The sequence below is a fragment of the Vipera ursinii genome (assembly GCF_947247035.1).
Source record: "Vipera ursinii genome assembly, chromosome: 1".
Taxonomy (NCBI): Eukaryota; Metazoa; Chordata; class Lepidosauria; order Squamata; family Viperidae; genus Vipera; species Vipera ursinii.
The window spans coordinates 84120432-84141745 of NC_139512.1; the positions used below are offsets into that span (position 1 = coordinate 84120432).

The following is a 21314-nucleotide window of genomic DNA, read 5'->3' on the forward strand; positions in this document are numbered from 1 at the left end:
GCTAGAGTTTTAATATACCTATAGAATATAACCCCCAAAATAAAATCTACTTTTATGTGTACTCAATAATTCCATTTTCTTTAGGAAAACACAAAACAAGTACCGTATTATGCCTATTTGGAAACACACATCCCCATCTTATCCAAGGTACACAGGGAAGGAAAGAGGGTGTTTTGTTTTGTTTTGTTTTTAGCAAATGGGTGAATGTTCAAAACTGGACTCTTCTCAATTTTAAGAGCAACTTCTCCTCTTTTCAGCTGTGTCACACTCTGTATTATCATTGTCATCAAAGGGTGTGTGTATAAAAACCTGAAAAACCAAACAGACCTGTCTGGAAAGTGTTCCATATATCGGAGGACTGCAGGTGGCCCTTCTCGCAGTTTACACCTCACTGAGCCGGAAAACCTCTTGGCTTTGAAGATTACTTTCGGATCTAACCTTTCCTTGAGAAGAAAACAACTGCTCCCAGCTGCACGTAAGCTTCATTTACTTCTTCGTAAGGGCTCTTAAGGAAAGTCCCCTGCTCCCAATGCTGAATGATGTATGTTGTGGAAGTAAATTGGCACGGTTTTGTATTAGTCCTTAGTATTGCCCTCTCTCTTGGGAAAAACACAGCCTGCAAATGTGAGTGTGACATTCAATCTAATGTTCAGAGAATTGTAATTAATGTCCACTTTCTGGCAATTAGGTTCCACAGAATATAGTGAGGTTTTTCTACCAAAAAAAAAAAACCCTGAGCTCCTTTAGACTATAATCATTCTCTTGACATTGGTTCCCAAAGCTGTTTGTTACTGGATTTGGTTTTTGGTTTTTGTTCTTTGTACTTCTCAAAAATCAGTAAGATAAAGAATGTCATGAATGCCAAAACTGCAAAATAATCCTCTATTCTCATTATTGATTCTAGTAATATTTTTTTTAAAAAATGGTCATATGAAGAAAAGCTTCTGGGGCTTAAGGCATGTTGTGTAATACTATTGATTTGTTTTCTTTTTACTGGATTGTTTTTAACCCAGTTTATGGAGATTTGAGATGTATACTGCTCAGAATTGTTTATGACTGGAGTGATATATAACCCTAGTAAAATTTTAAAAAAACTGAAATTAGAAATACATATATCCATATGGGCACTTTTTAGAACTAATATAACAGTTATCAGATTAGTGTGCTTAGGAAATTGCTGTATAATATGTGTGATACTTCTGGGGCCTCTAGTGGCTGTTGCTATGAAACAAATCTTACTTAAAAATCTTTAAATCTTTCTTACAAAAAATGTTGCCACCTACTAAATTGGAAGACATTTTATTAGCCAAGTTAATAGAAATAATCATTTGGTAATTAAATATAAATACATATCTTTTCTGATAAATGTAATGGGCTATATTTAAAAGATATGACTGAGTTATTAAAATCAGTAAGGCAGGGCAATACTGTGACTGAATTATGTACAGTTAACATCTGTTAATTCCACAGTCATTTTTTCCATTATATAATTATCTATTAATTATTATACCCCTCTTTCAAATTTCTAATTTCTTTTGTAACTCTTTCCAAATTAGTTTTTAAAATTCTTCTAAACCGGTGGCAGAGTGGCCTGTCCTACACCTGCAGCCCCATAGAGGTGAGAGCTCTATGGGGTATGCTTCACCCAGAGTGGGTCCTGGACCACCCCCAGAAGCAGAATCACAACCCATCGTGAGAGGATGGGGGAGTGGCCTGCTTCTGCGGTTCACCCAGCCAAGTGGCAGTGGCTGGGTGACGGTCCAGATACCCACCTACCCGACTAGACCCTCCTTCTAATGCTCCACCCAGGGGACCGCCTTCCCAATGCTACCCGATGCTCCCTATGCATCTTCAATATTCTTGCATAGACCTTCTCGCCCTCAGGAGTTCCCCCCTCTCCTGGGTTCGTCCTGCCTTCATTACATCAAACCTCGATGACGGGCCCGACCTTTGGGCCTCTGAGAGATGGCCAGGCAGGGTCAGGGGCCTCCATTACAAGACCAACAAGAGGCCCCTGGTTAAGTTTCTTGTTAAGTTTTTTGTTGGGTTAGGGAGGGGGGCGGGAAAAGAGTATGGCTGCTCGGGAAAGGCAGGCCTTCCGAGTGCCATAACGCAGGCCAGGCTTGGTGAGAAACGAGGACCAGTCGCCGACAATATCCGAAGGTGCACTGACGAACATCCTATTCCCAGGATGGTGGGGAACGGCAGAAGGTGCACAAACAGAGGGCCGCATCATCACCGGGAGTGTCATCTCCGCTCTGTACAAGCGGTGAGACGCTCCGACCCTCTGTACTTCCCCGGAGGACCCGGGAGCGAAGGTGTGCAGCCTCCTATGCTGAGGCTGGTCTACCTGAATGCCAGGTCCGTAGCTAACAAGGCACATCTTGTTCGTGACCTAGTGGAGAGCGAGCACGCGGACCTGGCTTGCATCACGGAAACCTGGCTGGGCCAAGAGGGTGGTGTCCCTCTAGTTGACCTCTGCCCGCCAGGTTTCCAGGTGCTGCACCAGCCTCGGACCCACGGGAGGGGCGGGGGAGTGGCAGTTATCATCAGGGAATCCCTTAGCCCGCGAGAGATCACCGTCCCTCAGATGGTCGGGTGTGAGTCTCTCCTACTGAGATACGGCCCGGGAGCGCAGTTGGGCCTGCTGCTAGCATACCTACCACCTAATCGTGCAGCAGCAGCCCTGCCCGAGCTACTCGATGTCCTCTCAGGGTTGGTGGTTGAATTCCCAAGACTCATGGTCTTGGGCGACTTTAACCTACCGTCCCTGGGAGGATCGTCCGATCTGGCTCGGGAGTTCATGGCTTCCATGACGGCCATGGACCTGTCGCAAATAATTTCTGGACCGACTCATGAGAGAGGCCACACCCCAGACTTAGTGTTCTTGTCTGGACGGTGGCGCGATGATTTCGGTGGGGGTGCCACGACTGTTATGCCCCTGTCATGGACCGATCATCACCTCGTGCGGCTAGACTTCCCCTTTGCCACCCCCCGCCGTGGGTGCACGGTGCCAACCAGATGGTACCGCCCTAGGCGCCTAATGGACCCTGATAGGTTCCAGGCAGCGCTTGGGGACGCACATGCACTCCCTGCTCACAGCTCGGCGGATGCCTTAGTGGAAGCCTGGGAGAAGGCAGCCACGGAGGCTCTGGACCGAGTTGCACCCATGCGGCCTCTGACCCGGCGCAGATCCCAGCGAGCCCCATGGTTCACCGCGGAGCTCCGGGAAATGAAGCGTCGGAGACGGGGCCTAGAGAGCCGTTGGAGATCCAGTCGATCCGAATCCGACCGATTGCGATTAAGAAGCCTCACCAGGTCTTATCTCGCTGCGATAAGGGTGGCAAAATCCAACTACTTTTCCACCCTCATCGCGTCCGCAGATAATCGCCCGGCTGCCTTGTTCAGGGTGACTCGCTCCCTACTGAACCAAGAGGTGAGGGAGGAACCCTTGCAGGGTCGAGCCGAGGAATTCGGTCAATATCTGCTGGATAAAATTGCTCGGATCCGAACCGGCCTGGACTCCAACTGGGCTGAGTTGGAAGAACAAGACATGGACAGTCTTGTCGACGTCACCTGGGAGGAATTTGATCCTGTGACTCCCAAGGAAGTGGACAGGATTATGAGGAGGTTGAGCTCCTCCACATGCTTACTGGACCCGTGCCCTTCCTGGCTGGCATATGCAGCTCGAGAGGGGACACGAGGCTGGTTCCTGGCGGTCATCTCCGCTTCTCTGAGTGAGGGTCACTTCCCCACCGCCTTGAAGGAGGCGGTGGTGAGACCTCTCCTCAAGAAGCCCACCTTGGACCCATCCTCATTGAATAACTTTCGTCCAGTCTCCAATCTTCGCTTCCTTGCGAAGGTTGTTGAGAGCGTGGTGGCGCACCAACTCCCTCAGATCCTGGACGAAGCGGTTTATCTAGACCCGTACCAATCGGGCTTCAGGCCGGGGTACAGCACGGAGACGGCATTGGTCGCTCTGATAAATGATCTCTGGAGAGCCCGGGACAGGGGCCATTCCTCTGTCCTAGTCTTATTAGACCTCTCGGCGGCTTTCGATACCATCGACCATGGTATCTTGCTGCGACGCCTCAGGGGACTGGGAGTGGGAGGCACGGTTCTGCGCTGGTTCTCCTCCTTTCTCCAGGGTCGCTCGCAGTCGGTGTTGGCAGGAGGACAGAGGTCGACCCCGAGGCCTCTCGCTTGCGGAGTACCTCAGGGGTCGGTCCTCTCGCCTCTCCTGTTCAACATCTACATGAAACCGCTGGGCGAGATCATTCGCAGCTTTGGAGTAGGGTACCATCAGTATGCTGATGACACCCAGCTTTTCATCTCAACTCCAAACAACATCAGTGATGCCCTCGACGTGATGTCCCGCTGCCTGAAAGCGGTCCGGGAATGGATGGGGAGGAACAGGCTTCAACTGAACCCGGACAAGACTGAATGGCTGTACGTACCGGCTAGCCAGGATACTCAGAACATCCCATCCCTTAACATCGGGGACGAGTTACTACCCCCTGTTGATAGGGCCCGCAACCTGGGTGTCCTCCTTGACTCGCAGCTCTCCCTGGAAGATCACATAGGAGCTGTGACCAAGGGGGCCTTCTCCCGGGTTCGACTAGTTCGCCAATTACGGCCTTATCTGGACCTGGATGCCTTACGTACAGTCACCCATGCTCTTGTGACCTCTCGCCTAGACTACTGTAACGCTCTCTACTTGGGGCTGCCCTTGAGATCCACTCGGAAGCTTCAACTGGTGCAAAGTGCAGCGGCGCGGACACTCTTGGGAGCCTCCCGATACTCCCATATCACACCTCTCCTCCGTGCGCTGCACTGGCTTCCAGTTGCCTTCCGTGTGAAGTTCAAGGTGCTGACAATGACATACAAAGCCCTACATGGCATGGGTCCGGACTACCTGCGGGAGCACCTTCTGCCAATGTCAACGCCCCACCGTCCTGTGCGCTCCCACAGAGAGGGCCTCCTCAGGGTGCCACCGCTCAAGGAATGTCGGCTGGTGGCCCCCAGGGGGAGGGCATTCTCAGTGGGTGCGCCAGCCCTCTGGAACAGCTTGCCAACCGAAATCCGGATGGCCCCCGACCTCCGCACCTTCCGGCGCGAATTAAAAACTTACCTGTTCCAGCAGTCCGGCCTGGCCTGATAGCTCTTATTGGGGTCCCAATTTGTATTTTACTATTGTTTGTTTTTCACTACGGTTCATTCTGTATGCCTATCTTATTCTGTACACCGCCCTGAGTCCCTCGGGAGAAGGGCGGTTTATAAAAACAAATAAATAAATAAATAAATAAATAAAAGAAAAAAAATTCATCGGATAGATATAGACATAGATATAGCTACAGAGAATATGACTTCTTTGCATATATATTAACTCTGTATATATGTAAGTAATAAGTTTCACTTCTGATCTGATTCACTTTCCTCTTTCAGAGTGGTTTTCCAAGCAATGAATTTAAATAAATACTAAGTGTAAGGCAAAAACAAATTGTAAGAAAATATGCTTCTTTAGTTCACAGTCAGTGAACCAATTTTATCCCTTTTACATTGAATACATAGTTGTCATCATTAACTTTTTTCAACAACTATCTTTTTAGAAAGTATTGGGGGGTCAAGAGGGAAAATCTGTATTCCTTTGCTTAGCTTGGCCTTGCAAATATTTCCAGTTTTGACTGGTTGTGAATCATGATAAGAATAATTAATTTGTTGTGCATCTTTCTCACAGTAATTTTAATTTCCCCGCTTCTTCTGGCACCAAAAACAGTTCAGAAACAATTTAGTGGGAGTAACTATATATCATAAATATATATACAGTTGCTTCTTTTTTGTTCAAATGTCTTGCTACCTATTATCTTTTTTGGTCATATTTGAGGTATTATTTACAAAATATTAGGGTTTTGATAATGTTCACGAAAGGGTGAAGCATAAAGATATTTCACTATAATAACACAGATTATTATTGTCAATTAGTATTCTTTTTAAAATTATAGTTTCAGTCACAAAAACTTTGTGATGCTGTTCCATTTTTGTGTTTTAAAAAGAAAAAAATAATAGTTTGTATTAAGTTTCTTCTTATTTGCAAGAAAACTGACTGAAATCAATAGGTTTTTACATTAGTCAAACTTAGTCCATGATTATCTGATTTTGACGTAGAGAAAGGTTGTGATCCAACAAAACAAGTGTGGTTATCAGCAAGTTTTCTGCTTTTATTAAAACTAATTTCTGTTTTGGTTTATCAAAAAATTATCTATAAATGAAAATTATATCGCTAATGTGTTTTTAAATTTTCTTCTCCCCCACCTTCTTTATTAACATGTAATAGAAACATAATTAGAGATTCAGGTTTAACTTCATCTTAGCCACATACATAACACACAGGTGTGTATCATTTAATTTATTTGTTTAACTTATTAGAAGCAATTTCTGCCCTATGTTTTATGTGTTGATTTCTACTCATGCAATAGAGTAGATGGTATTCATCTATGGAGGTTCTCCTTCTCTGGAGATTTTTTGAAAGAAAATGGACAGATATCTTTCATGGATAGCTCATTTTCCTGCACATTAAAGAGGTTGAGACTAGATGTTCTTTGGTCCCTCACAAATCTATAATTTTATGATTCTATTGTTCTCTAATGTGGCCAGTTAATTCCACAAATTGGTTCTGGGATGTTCCCCAGCTATTCAGTACAAACTGGATAAAAGCTTGTGGTCAACCACAGGGAAGGACTAATTATCATGGGGCGATGCTTTAGATACATTACTATGGGCTATCCATATATTCAATTAAACCTAGGAATTCAGTAGATCAGAATATCATTGACTTTTTGATTACTCAGACCACTTCAGTTCTACAGATCGCTTAATTAAACGCTTACTTAAACTAAGAAGCAATTTGGTTTAGTGGTTAAGGTACCAGGCTAGAAAGCGGGAAACTATAAGTTCTAGTCCTGCCTTAGTCGTCAAAGCCAGCTGGGTTTGATTGCCTCTCTCTTGGGATTGTTATTGTGGGGAAAATAGGGGGAAGAAGGTGAGTTGAATATTTATTTATTTTATTTTAATTCCATTTATATCCCGCCCTTCTCCGAAGACTCAGGGCGGCTTACAAGCTTAGCAGTAGCCTTCATTCTATGTATATGCCTGCTTATTAGGGCTTTCACACACACACCCCTAAGCGGCATTATTACAAAGTCAGCTTAATTGCCCCCAACAATCTGGGTCCTCATTTTACCTACCTCAGAAGGATGGAAGGCTGAGTCAACCTTGAGCTTGGTGGGACTCAAACCTGCACTAAAGCACTAATATATTCACTGCCTTCAGTTATTTGTAAAAATAATAAAGGTGGGATTTAAATAAATAAATAATTTAACCACAGTGTTACTAACAGTAACTAAATTGATGAGGATGATGAGGATAATGATAAAATACATATTGTCACACACAATTTGGTAGTGAAAATTCCATTCTGATGGACTGCAAAGCTTTAAAACATATAGTAAGTATTAGTATTAGCAACAGCAAACAATTTGCGAAAAAGGAAAGAAAATGGTGTCACCTTTGTCCTATTCAGCCAAGAGTTATGAGCTAGATTTTATGGATTCATTTTGGTTCACCCTGTTTTCTGCAAAAGGTGTTTTTTAAAGCCATCTTAATTTCTTGAACACAGAGATTTGTTAATCCTTTAATTACAACAAAATGCTAACTCTACAGAGAATAGCATTATAATTTACATCATTGGTGAGCATTTTGTGTTAAGCAGGACTTGATAAAGTCTCCTTGTAAAGACACTCAGATTCTTTCAGATAGTTGGAAGGTAACAATTATGATTATTAAATTGAGGTTTTTAATTAAATATTAATCTGAGAGACAAAAATCTCCACAAAGCAAATTTAGCATTTCATCTTAGATAGGAAACCATTTGGAGAAATATCAGAGCAGAGAATGTAGCCATCTTGAGGAAGAATACCTCCAGGAGAAAACAGTTCCCTCTTTGGTTGCCATCAATCAAATTTTGGATTGTTTCTATACTGCCATCAACACTCCACTGCAGGTTGATCCAAGCAACAAAATGAGCTGACAAATGTCTAGTCCAATCTTATTAAGAATGGGTCATTGCATGACTTCTTTGTTCAATGCTACTCACAATATAATTGTTAAATGTAAAAATATATATATATGGGAGTTTCTGTTTCTGCCACTATTGTTATGATGATATTCATTATGTGTGATATTAAAGCAAATAATTAAAGGTGAGCAAGTGATATGAATAATCATATAATATTTTAGGATGATGCTGGACTCTGTTAGCCACAGTACCTTCCTGCCAAACACAGTAATGTGTGAATCCTTGACATCGTGGTCAGACGTATTTGGAATAATGGATGAACAGTACTCACTTTTTGATCATCAAACAGGTGGGTAAACATTTCATAGTTTTACTTAACAATTAATAAAAATTGTAATAAAATAAAAGCCTTCACCTTGTGATACTCTCAGAAAGGTGTTTCCAGATTGTTTACAGAATGAGTTTCTTGCTTCCTAAGCATTTTTTGTTTATCTGTCACTTTTACAATTCCATTGCCATTTATGTATATAAGACAATTTCAGAGTGTACTAAAATGTTTTTAGGCCTATTCAGGAATAAAGAACTCTTTTGGATATGCTTTTCAATGTCTATGACTTGAATGCTTCTTCTAAGGATGGGGAAGAAATCTATTTAGTTGCCTAACTCCCTGCTATGTGGAAGAAAAAGAGATCTGTGTAAAAATAAAGTTAATCTGATTACCTATAAGTCATTAAGTTGCCGGTGTCAACTTCCCTTCGCCCTGTGCGTTCCCACAGAGAGGGACTCCTCAGGGTGCCACCGGTCAGAGAATGTAGATTGGTGGCCCCCAGGGGGAGATCTTTCTCTGTGGGCACCCCGGAGCTATGGAACCAGTTACCGGTTGAGCTCCGGACAGCGCCCGATCTTCGCTCCTTTCGCCGCGATCTGAAAACATACCTGTTCGAACAAGCCGGCCTGGCCTGAGGAGGGATTGGTAGGGTTTTTACTATCTTTTTATTGGGGTTTTTATTAATGTACCAACTGTTTTTATGGGCATGTATTTAATTACCTTTTAATTTTTGTAACTTTGTGTTTTATTCTTGCCCTGTACACCGCCCTGAGTCCTTCGGGAGAAGGGCGGTATAGAAATATTAATAAATTAAATTAAATTAAAATTAAAATAGTTAAGTCGTGGGCTCTTGGGTGCAGGAATGACGACATGAAGCTGAGTACAGGATAAATCATGCTTTATTCTTGCTGGAAATGTACTGAAACTTGGACTGCAACCAGACACAATATATAGTCTAGCTCTAGCCCCTAGGCAGCAGCCAATGGGTTTGAACCCACTTTTGCCGCCTGGGGCTAGCCAATTGCAGGACCGGAGAAAGCCAGTTTGGGTTGCTGCTCCAGCAACGCACGTGGTGTATCACCACAAGCCCAGTACATAATACCCCTCCCCTCTTAGATCGAACTATGACAACCGCAATTAGTCTTGACAGTTGTCAAGACTTATTAATCAACTCACATACAACTGTAGTGATAATAATAAAAATAATAAAATCACTGTGGCTGCAATGAGATTAAACAACGTCTAATGAACAGGTTTCCATTGCAGAAAAGAGCAGTTTCACAATGCACTAATTTCTGTAGTTAGAGGTAACAAGTTTTACAACAATATGCATCACTTTATTTTACAATGTAATCTGTGAGGTACACAGGAGGCTTGTGTGGCCTAGAGGAACATCTTGGAGTTCCCATCACTTTGTGGTCTACCAGCTTACCCAGTGGGCTGGGTAGACCCATGTCCCTTTGTGCTCCAGTGTCAAGGGGATTCAAAATGCTCTGGCCCACCCCAGAGTCAGTCTGTTCAGCAGAGTAGGCACAGCAGTTGCTGAAATTTGGTTGGCTCGCTTCGCCAGGGGGTCCATGTTGCACTCCTGTGCTACCTTGTTCTTCCTCAAAATCCATCTCCTCTGAGAAGGAAAAACCCTGGTGGTCCAAGTGAGGGCTGGCTTGGCCACAAGTTTGAGGACCTTGGGAGAGACTTATGATGCAATCTTCATTTAGTGGCCGTTCTGGAAACCTTTTCCTGAGTTGATTGATGTGTCTTCTGACAACTCACCCTCCCTCCAACCCACTTCATAAGATAGGGGTCCAGATGCCTTGGTTATTTGACCAGGAACCCATAAATTCCCTTGACCATAGTTCCTGGCCCAAACCCAGTCGCCCATGTGCAGCCCCCTCGGAGGTTTTGGTCAAGAGGCTTCTGCTGCCACTCTGCCTGGATGCAACCTGTCCAGTTTAGTAATCAAACACCTCCCCCAACATAGTTCAGCAGGACTTTTACCTGTAGCAGTGCAGGGCGTAGAATGCTGGCAGAGTAAAAAATCTGCCAATCTGCGATGCCAGTCACCTGTGACAATGCACTTGAGTGCCTCCTTTGTTGTCCTCACCATGTGTTCAGCTTGTCCATTAGAAGATGGATGAAACGGTGCAGACGTTGCATGTCTGATGAGATTAGCTCTAAGAAAAACCTGAAATTCAGCAGCGGCGAATTGGGCCCCATTATCAGAAACTAAGACATCAGGCAAACCATGTGTTGCAAAGAGTTTCTCAGCACCTGGATGATCCTAGCAGTAGTCATGTTAGGAACTGGAATTACTTCCAGCCATTTTGAGTGGCTATCCACTACTATCAGGAAAAGCTGCCCCTGAAAAGGCCCAGTGTAGTCTATGTGAATCCTAGACCAGGGAGTGTGTGTTTCCTCCCACCTGTGAACTGGGGCTTGAGGCATTTCAGGCCTAGATTGCTGGCATGTATAACAACCATGGACTTGACCCTCGATGGCCTTATCAAGGCCAGGCCACCAAAGGTAGCTTCTAGCTATGGCTTTCATTCTGACAATGCCTGGATGTCCTTCATGTAAGGAGTGTAAGACCCTGTCTCTTAGGGAAGTGGGAATTATGACTCTGTTCCCCCATAAAATGCACCCTTTATGTGCAGACAACTCATGCCTCCTGACAAAATAACTTTGAAATTCAGAGCCTGGGCTTTTTTCCAACCAGCCTGTGTATACCCATGACAACACTCTACTCAGTATTTTATCTGTGGCAGTTTCAGCAGCAATATCCCATGCATGGAGGGGAAATTCAGGTATGTCCTGTATGGACAGTAGTCTAGCAGCAGGAGCTGGATCTGGATCCATTAGTGGCAGTGGTAGTCTACTGAGGCCATCAGCATGGCCCATTTCCTTTCCTGGTTTATGAATTAATTTGAAATTGTATGCAGACAAAAAAAATAGACCATCTCAACATTCTTGGAGATAGTATGTGGGGGGGGGGTTGTTTGTCTGTTGTGAACAGTCCCAACAGAGGTTTGTGGTCAGTGTAGACAGTGAAATCATGAAATTTTTTAACTCCAGCAACTATGGCCAGGGCCTCTTTGTCAATCTGGGCATAGCTGCGCTCAGCAGAGGACAAGGTCCTTGAGTAAAATGCAATAGGGACCTGTTTCCCATTTCTCTCTTTGTGGCTTAAGACTGCTCCCACCCCATAGGGAGATGCATCACATGCAAGACATATAGGTTTAGACTCTTTGTAGTGAGTTACAGTGGACTTTTCTGACTATAGTGCTTTTAAGTCCTGGAAACTTTTTTCATGTAAGTTAGTCCATTTCCATGGAGCTTTCTTATCTAGAAGCCTGTGGAGGGGCTCTGCTATTGCTGCCTTATGAGGTAGAAATGTGTGATAGAAGTTTAGGAGGCCCAAGAATGCTTGTAGCTCTCCTTTTGATTTGGGCCTAGGAGCCATTTTAATGGCCTTCACTTTAGAATCAGCGGGGTGAATGTCGTTAGCATCAATTCGGAAACCCAGGAATTCTGTTGAAGAAACCCCAATACTACACTTGTTCTTTTTTAATTTGAGGCCTGCTTCGCGAAACCTCTGCAAAACAGCCCTGAACCTTCTGGCCAACACTTCTGGGGAAGTCAGAGAAAGAAGGAAAGCAGAAGAGCAATTTTGTCATCTGGACAGAGCTTTGAAAGAAGCTCATGTGCAGAATGTGATGGAAAACAGTCTCTTGCCTTAATTGTACATCCAATAATTAAGGCAATTGCTTTGATTGCTCCCAACATTTCATGCAAATATTTTTCATGGTTACCTTTTTTTGTTTCTGCCAGCTGCCTTATGAGTTAGCTGAACAACTCAGTTAATAATTTTTAAAGCAATGAAATATCCATCACTATAAGTGATTAAAAGTTGTAACAAAATAATCTGAAAATATATACAATTTCTTTGTGCCAGTGCTAACTCATTTCCATCTTGTTGCAAGTCCTCCATTCTGTTTTTCATAACTCTTTGTACAATCTTCCATTTCATACCAACCCAAAGAGAGATTCCCAGTTTAGGATCAGTCATCCTTCTATCTCATAAATGTGGCCTATTGTCAGTAATATTATACAATAATGCAACAGACGGCATTGTTAGCTTGAACTGACATTAAATAACATTTGGTAATGTGGCTTTGGATATAGGCATCCATTCTTAACTACAATGATGGCAAAATGATTAAAACTGCAATGTGTAGTCACCACGCAAGCTCTATCCTTTCATTCTCGTATTGCAATGTTAATGCAAATATTAAGGAGCATGCTTTCCATCATGACATTGTATTGTTATGCGTATTTTTTTTTCAGTTGCCCACATCCTTCTGGACATTTATGGCTTCAGAAGTTGATCTGAAGTTCTTCATTAAAGTAAACAACTAAGTTGTTCAAACTTTAACTACTGGATTTTTTTCTCAACATATTGTGGCAGCTTGTGATTCATCCTGGACATCAATGCATCCAGAATACTGGACAAGACACAATGTCTGTGAGTGGCTACAGTTTTGCTGTGATCAATACAAATTGGATGCTAACTGCATTTCCTTTTCCCACTTCAACATAAATGGCCACCAGCTCTGTTGTATGACCCAAGAAGAATTTTTAAATGCTGCTGGAATTTGTGGTGAATACCTCTACTTCATTCTCCAAAACATCAAGATTCGTGGTCAGTGTGCCAAAGATTTAATCAGAATATTACTGTTTCTTTCTGGGTGTAATGCTCAGCCTTATGCAAAGTATTGAAATGGCAGCCAGTGAGACTGCCATGTGATGCTAAATCACAATCTAGCAGACATATCCAAAGAAAGAAAGACCAGATAAGATTGAAACAATTTAGAAACTCATTAAATCAAATTAATCCTTGCAAAATTAGACCAAGAGATAAGATCAGGCAAAGAGAAATGAAAACCACAAAAGGCAGCCAAAAGCAAGATGAGATTAAAATGAGGGGGAAAAATATAGAAAAGAGTAAATTCTGACTCATGGGTTTAATCAGGAATGTTCATGGGAGAAGGGGAGTGTTTAAAACGTTAAAATTGATTATTTTGACCCCATCTAGGGACAGCCCTTGGACTAATCCAGACGGAGAAGGTAATTCATTCAGCCCACATGACTTTGAATGATGTCCCTCTTCAAAGCCTTAGATCTCATTTCTAGCAAGAGCTGTGATTTTAATAAATAATAAGATGGAGCATCTATAGGTGTATCTCAATGTTGGCTCTTTTGCACCATTTTAAAGAAGAAATTGAAAAGCTAAATCACAGCACAGAACAATCTGTTCACATGAGAATTTTTTTAAAAAAATATTGCAATGGTACAGAAATTCTAAGTAAGGCATTTTTATTATATACAATAACACTGTAATCTATATTTGTTTTTATAGGTATCTCCTTCTTTCAGGACAATGAAGATACAAAGTCATCTGAAAAAGACTGTAAGGGAAACTTCAAAAGTTTGTAATAAACTTGTTATAATAAATGAAATATTTCAGCTGGGGTTAGAGGTTCTCTCAGCAGTAGCGTTAGTAGTTTACTCTCCTTGTTCTGGCTGCACAAGAACAGTGAGAGCAACCTGCTCCCAATGATGCAAAGGCTATGACTGTATAAGTTGCAGTTTTATGTGGAAATGTCATGGCGCACATATCAAAATTTGCCCCACAGACACCCACGGTCACAATTAATGCCATGTTTCCTTGTTTGCTTTCAGAGGAAATAATTATTGGATCATGATCCATCTCCTGCATCCTTAGAGCAAAATTCCTGTTCAAAATCATTGCAGAATGTAAAGCCCCAAAGCTCTTTATAAAAAAATAATAATAAATCCTCTCTAAATAAGATCTAGCCTCCCATCAATCATCTAACCTTTGAGCTTTTGTTCTGGAGTATGGGCAGGGCTTTTTTTCTCATAGAACACTCAGAACGGAGTTCCGGCAACTTTTTTGGATGGAACCTTGTAGGGTAGGCAAGGCGGGTTGTATGACACGTGTGAGTTCCGGCACCTTTTTCTTTTACAAAAAAAGCACTGAGTATGGGGTTTTTGGTTTTAGACCGGTTAATAGCAGAGCAACATCAAGTATGATTAGATGCTATGTTCCTCCTTAATCATTTCCAGTTTGGCTTGTAACTGATTTTGTAGGAGACGTCTACAAGAAAACTAAAATGGGAAACGTTTCCTTGATCACCTGATTGAACTCATGCACTTCTTTCTGTGCCATTCCCCCTACCAACTGAAAAAATTAGAAAGAATATTGACATGTAGCCTCAGATAAATATATTTTTCCTTGATAGCGTGCAAAGTTTGTGCATAGTGTCAGGCAGGTGTAGAATTCTCGCCAAAGCTTTTTAATATCTACATTAAATATCTACAACTGGAGCTTTGGAGAGGAGTGCTGTTACAGTGCCAAAGAATTTAGATCTATATCTCATAAATTAAAGATCTAAGCCTGACAGGTTAGAATTTAGGCAATGTTTAGAAGCTGTGATCAAATAGACTAAGATAAACAGACAGTTGATATCAGAAAACACATTATTGAGTTTTCTAATGATTAATAGGCAGCATGCTGTCTATCAAGTTCACAGTATTGTTCTTATATTAGATGCTGCCTTGCTTTTCAGTGATCAGACAGTGTAGTAAAAGTAACACTTTTCTGACAATTAAATCTTCTATTCAAGGATTTATCCTCCTTGGACTTTATGATTCTAATTATATTTTCCATGTTAGACTACTGTAATGCAAGTAGTCCTCAACCTATAACAGTTCATTTAGTGACTGTTCAAAGTTACAACAGTAATGAAAAATTTGACTTATGACTGTTTTTCATACTTACGACCATTGCAGCATCCCCATGGACACATGATCTAAATTCAGACACTTGACTCATATTTATGACGGTTGCAGTGTCCTGGGGTCATTTCATCAACTTTTGTAACCTTCTGACAAGCAAAGTCAATGGGGAAGCCAGGTTCACTTAACAACCATGTTACTAACTTAACACCTGCGGTGATTCATTTAACAACTGTGGCAAGTCATAAAATGGGTCAAAACTCACTTAACAAATGTTTCACTTAGCAGCATAAATTTTGGGCTTAATTGTGGTCCTTAGTTGAGGACTAACTTTATGTGTTTTATGGCTGAAACTTTTACATGGTTTACATTAAAACCTGTTGGCCAAAGATAGGTACTGTTTTGAAAACATCTTTGCATTTATAAATTGCAAATTAAATGTTAATAACTACAGATTATCGTTGTTCAAGTGGGAATTTAACCTTTCAGTCCCCACCATGGTCCTAATGAAAATTGTTCCTCCAGACATGGAAGTTGCATTGGAAGAAAAAATTCCAGCGTTGCTTCTTCTTGCTTCCGTTAGCTGCCATCTGAATAATTGTCCCCTTCCCTTTCTAATACCTGCTGTTTCATTTTTTTAAATATGCCACCATTTCCCATTTACCTTTTTTCTACATTCAGCCTCCATCAATGCCCTAATTCAGCTGCCATCAATTGTGTAAGACAGGGGTCTCCAATCTTGGCAACTTTAAGACTTGTGGACTTTAACACCCAGAATTCCCCAGTTGCCAAGATTGGAGACCCCTGGTATAAGACATTTGATATCAAAAGCAAGAAGTTTATAGCCCCACCTCGGAAGCTATGGAAGTATTTCCTGGTGAAATTGAAGCAGATATACCAGTGTTAAGAGGTGGTAGGCTGATGGAAAATATATTCAGTGGGGAGATTCTCCACAGAAAGACTGTTTTTTGGGGAGCGACTGATAACACCTTTAAGTTTTTTTATTGCTTTTTGAAGGTTGATTTATTTGGTTGCTCTCTTTGTCATTAGTTTTCAGCAGGAAATGACTTTCAGTAAGTAAATGGGACAATTCTTTCATGTGATTTGCATGGATTTGGTAACATGCAAGTCTGACTCAACCCTAAACTCAGCGTAATTATAAGTCCATTTTGATAGTTTCAGGTTGTGTAAGTCTCCCAGAGGTCAGATGTGTATCTTTACCAACCGGTTGGCTATGTACATGCTGCAAGACCAAGAAATGCAAGGAAATCAAGGCTGTTTAACTTAGCCTGGGCACTGAACAACAATAAAATCACTGATTAACCAGCCAATTTTGCCTTCGTCCAGTGAGCTCCTTTGCCTCTATTTGTTAGAAAATTATGCTCCATGAGTATCATTCTAGAGCAATGTTATAATATAAAGTACTATTTACCTAGAGATGGTATCAGGGCACATTGTGTTTTCTGGTAACCATCTTTTAGATCATTCACACTTGACCAACGATGATCTTTGCAGGACTTTCAGTGGTTATTGATGCAATTTCAGCTAATTATCCAAATTGGGGTTAATCATTCTCTTTTATAATGATGCTGGGTTTTTAATTCTAAGAAAAGCCTCAGACCTACACTGGTTTAGTGTTCCATAGAGTTTTATTCAGAGAACATGAAAACGTGTTTAAATATCACTGAAATTCTTTCAGAATTATTTACGGGTTTTTTTAAAAAAAATATCTTCCAGATAATGATAAGGCATGTTTGAAAACGGGTGGCCTCAAGAGTCAAGAGTTTCAAGGTCAAAATAGAACAAGTAGGTATATTTCTGACATCTAAAATTTTATATATAAGTATCGGAGAATTATTAATACACACACATATATTCATATTTACACAAATGAAACCAAATATACAGCTATTTGCTTTTACTTTTAAAAATAGTTTATTTACATTATATACCTGATTTTATATACATTATAAATACATGATTTTATAATCAGTTTATAAACTAACCAGTATATAAATATCTCTTTATATATCTTACGACTCTGCAGACTCTGCCAGACAGACATAACTGTAAATAAGAATTCTATTAGTCGGCGTAAGCATCTCTTTCAGGAAGAAAGGCAGAAATAAAAACTCTGAACATGCTACCTTTGAACATGTCATTGGCTGGCTTGTTACTGGAGAAGAAATATGAAAAGCAGGCTGCAATGTCGCATGGTCACACAGACAGACAGACACTGAGCTGGGTAGTAACTTCTTTATTTGGTATCAGGAACGAAGCTGGGGAAGGGGTTTACCTGGCGTCTCTTTATACCTGCCCAGGTGAATCGCAACCAATAGATTCAAACCTGGGCTTCCCGCCAGTGCAGGTGGCCAATAGATTTAAACCCTGACTTCCCGCCAGAGCTGACCATGCCCCGGAGCTGTCAGGCTTGCTCCATTCAGGCTTTCCCGCCAAAAGTGGTTATAGCCTGGAGCTGTCCATCCCCCTGCTGTGCTGACATCCTGTGTATGCTTTTAGTCGCAAACACTACACAGGCATTATGAACATTGACAGCCTAAATTATAAATGAAGAATCACTCTTTTCTAATTATTTTTTATATGTAACAATTGTGTAAGAGATGTGAAACTTTAGCTATGACTACAGCTGAATATGGAAAAAAAGCTAGGTACACTTGATAAACTATTACCAAGAAATCCTGCTTTAAAAATGTTAGTCTGTTGTGATATAACTAACGTAGTTTCTGAACCTGGGCACCCTTCAGAAATACAAGGTTCAGTTCCCTTTTTTTCCTGCAATAGACAGGTTGGCTTGGCCATTCTGGGAGTTGAAGTCAATATCAGTAAGAGGCCATGGGTCAATAGAGATCACATGTGATAATAGGCTCTGAGATTTAGGTGTTGTTTCTTGATCTCTCAAGTCATTGCTAAAGTCAACCATCCCAAATCCTTAGCAACAGAACTCTGAGAAATGAAAAAAACGTAGATTATCATTTCAGACTGCACGTCATTATTTCTTAGCAGCATTTATGCTTATGACTCTCATGACATATGTCATATGTAGGCCAACTTAATTGTTAATAAAAAATAGTCCCTTCTGATTTCTTTAACACGGATACGACATCCTAGGTCCTTGCTTTATTTGGATCCTGGATCATTTGGTTGTCATGGTTCTGACTAATGAAACACTTCAAAGAACTTTCAGGCATGGTTTATTCCAAATGTGCTCATGTCCAAGCCAATGAATCTACAGCTGTCCTTCAGACTTCCCATGTAAACATGTGGAAGCTCAAGGAAATGAGAGCAGGGCTGTATCCACAGCTCCATTCTTCTCCTGTTCTGAGTTCTTCACAAATGCCTGAACAGGGCTCAATTTTTGGCCTAATCTGCTCCACCTGATTAAAAAGAAAAATGGGCAAAGGTCAGGAAGATCATCAATAATATATGCTGCCATGAGCTTTGTGGATTATGTTGCTCATCCAATGCGCTATTTTTAAAATTAATTTTGCAATTTAGCCTCAAACTTGTCTAAGATCAGTATATTCCTCACCTCATTATAACCTCAGGTGATGACTCTGCATTTCTGATCAGACTTTTAAGCAAGTCTGGAAAGTAAAAAGAGGTCAGACAGTATCTGCTTCTTAGATTACCACATCATCCTTAACTTCCTGCTACCCCAGCCTATGTGATCTCGGCAAAGATGATTCAAATACACTCAGCGTTCATCTACTATCTTAAATTGTTAATTTTCTAATAGCATGTTGGATGACATACAGAATTCTTATTGAAGAGATACCTAAGTTGTCTGAACCCCGGGGGCTATGAAATATATGGGAATATAGTCAGTTAAATATATAGTCAAAATTTGAGGCAGATAGGTGGTTTAGAAATATAAAATACAAATAAATAAAAATAAATAAAACAGAGCTTTTGAGAAACAAGAAGTGAAATCCAATGAGTGAGGAAGGAAGGAAGGAAGGAAGGAAGGAAGGAAGGAAGGAAGGAAGGAAGGAAGGAAGGAAGGAAGGAAGGAAGCTTGGGATGGAAAAGAGCCTCAGGAGACAAGAAGATCTCACAAAATATCACACTGAAAAGATGATCATGCTCAATTTTGGAAAGGGATGGAATTAAATTTTCTGAAACAAGAATTATGGGATGGGGTGCTCATCTACAGAAACTGCATTATATCAATCTACCACACAAGATGTCTTCCAGAACAACAGGCCTTATTTTCAAGAGAGAGTAGATTGTTATATAAGCCCTCTTTCTTTTTAGACACACAGAGGTTGGTCCTTTCAGTTTTGCCAATCAGGAGGTTGCACATTTATTCTCCTGATTGTTTCCATTTGGAATGGCAGGAAAATAACTAAAATAATGAAATCCATTCAGCGGGGTCTGACAGGATTTAGAAAATGGCACATGATTGATTACCCTGGGCCTACTTATCACTTGATATAGTGATGAAAACTGCATTGCACATGGATGCTTGGTAGCTTCCTATGTTATAAAGCAAAGGAATTTGGTCTCAGTGTCACCTGATTGGTTATTTTTCCTGACTATGCTGGACTGCTTTACTGGCATTACTTTCATCTTAGGTATATCATTGATCTACAATTCAGATATAATTTTCTAACCTCTGATAATCTGTCACAGAAAAGCTTTTCTTACCTCTGTTCACTGTCATTCTTGAAGGTCTGCAGAGTTCTCACTTGTGGGAATTTGTACGAGATCTTCTTCTGTCTCCGGAAGAGAATTTGGGTATCCTTGAATGGGAAGATAGAGACCAAGGCATCTTTCGCGTTATCAAATCTGATGCTCTGGCAAAGATGTGGGGACAAAGGAAAAAAAATGACAGAATGACTTACGAAAAGCTAAGCAGAGCACTCCGGTAAGTTAATACTTTAAGAAGATATATCTAATACTGATAAGAGCTGGGCATTTTGCATATGTTATAACAGTTTTATGCAATCTTCTTTGTTTTTTGTCATTTCCAGGCCCAATTCAAGTGCCTTGTTTGTTTGTTTGTTTATAGTTCATAATTCTTAACTGCCCATCTCTCTCAGATGCCTATATTAGCTTATAAGGAGCTTTCACCATATCTAAAGAACTGCTCTTCCCATTGCTTTTACTGTACCCTAAAAATCATCTTCAGAGGCTCTGTTCTTGTGTCCTCCTAAGCTAAAGTGTTTTTTTAAAAGTTTTATTAAGGTTTATTATAGCATAAAATATAATGAACATAAAGATTAAAAGGAGGGGAAGTGCATGAGGAAAAAGAAGCAAAAAAAATGTTGACTTCCGACTCTTTCCAACACAGTAAAATACTAATTCAATTTACAACCTCAACTTTTTACTTTACCAATAATTATTATAAGCCAGTTCTATAACTATACAATTATTAAATCGTCAAACTAAATTCTGGTTTAGGTTTTTTTTCTACTTCAAGGATCAAAACCAATAGATACAAGCAATGTTCCAATAAAAACAAGACTAAATAAAACCTCTTTGTTTAAAACAGTTTACATCGCCATTTTAACCAAATCCATTTTTTTTCTTTTTTCTTTTCTCCAGTTGTGGGAAGTGATACATAAAGGTAGTCGTCGACTTACAATCACAATTGAGCCCCAAATTTCTTTTGCTAAGCGAAATACTTGTTAAGTGAGTTTTGCCCCATTTTATGACCTTTCTTGCCACAATTGTTAAGTGAATCACTGCAGTTGTTAGTAACACAGTTGTTAAGTGAATCTGACTTCTCAATTGATCCTGGACACTGCAACTGTCATAAATATGAGTCAGTTGCCAAGCATCTGAATTTTGATCATGTGATCATAGGGATGCTGCTGCAATGGTCGTGTGAAAAAAGGTCATAAGTTACTTTTTTCCAATGCCGTTGTAACTTTGAATGGTCACTAAATGAACTGTTGTAAGTCGAGCACTACCTGTTATTTCTATTTAAACATATTAATATTTCTAAACTATCATAATTTATTTTAACACAAGTAACTATACTTTCTCAGTTCTTTAACCTTAGCAGTTCTTTTATGTTCATTTTAAAATTCTAATCATTTTTAAAACATTCATCTTTATAAATAAAATCAA

General features: G+C 40.7%; 1 protein-coding gene across 7 annotated transcripts in view; it reads left to right on the top strand.

Moving 5' to 3' along the window:
- Positions 1 to 333: 333 nt before the first annotated feature.
- The window catches only part of ELF5 (E74 like ETS transcription factor 5), a 52009-nt gene continuing 31028 nt past the window's right edge, over positions 334 to 21314 (top strand). For 2 of the 7 annotated variants that reach the window (XM_083361456.1, XM_083361452.1), the window contains exons 1-6: positions 516 to 624; positions 8296 to 8423; positions 12868 to 13101; positions 13819 to 13869; positions 16956 to 17024; positions 19911 to 20106. In XM_083361456.1, the coding sequence (XP_083217582.1) occupies positions 623 to 624; positions 8296 to 8423; positions 12868 to 13101; positions 13819 to 13869; positions 16956 to 17024; positions 19911 to 20106 (680 nt within the window). In that variant the 5' untranslated portion in view covers positions 516 to 622. Of the gene's footprint in view, positions 476 to 515; positions 625 to 6334; positions 6391 to 8295; positions 8424 to 12867; positions 13102 to 13818; positions 13870 to 16955; positions 17025 to 19910; positions 20107 to 21314 lie in introns of those variants that run through there. The other 5 variants (XM_083361453.1, XM_083361454.1, XM_083361458.1 and 2 more) reach the window with 5 other exon arrangements.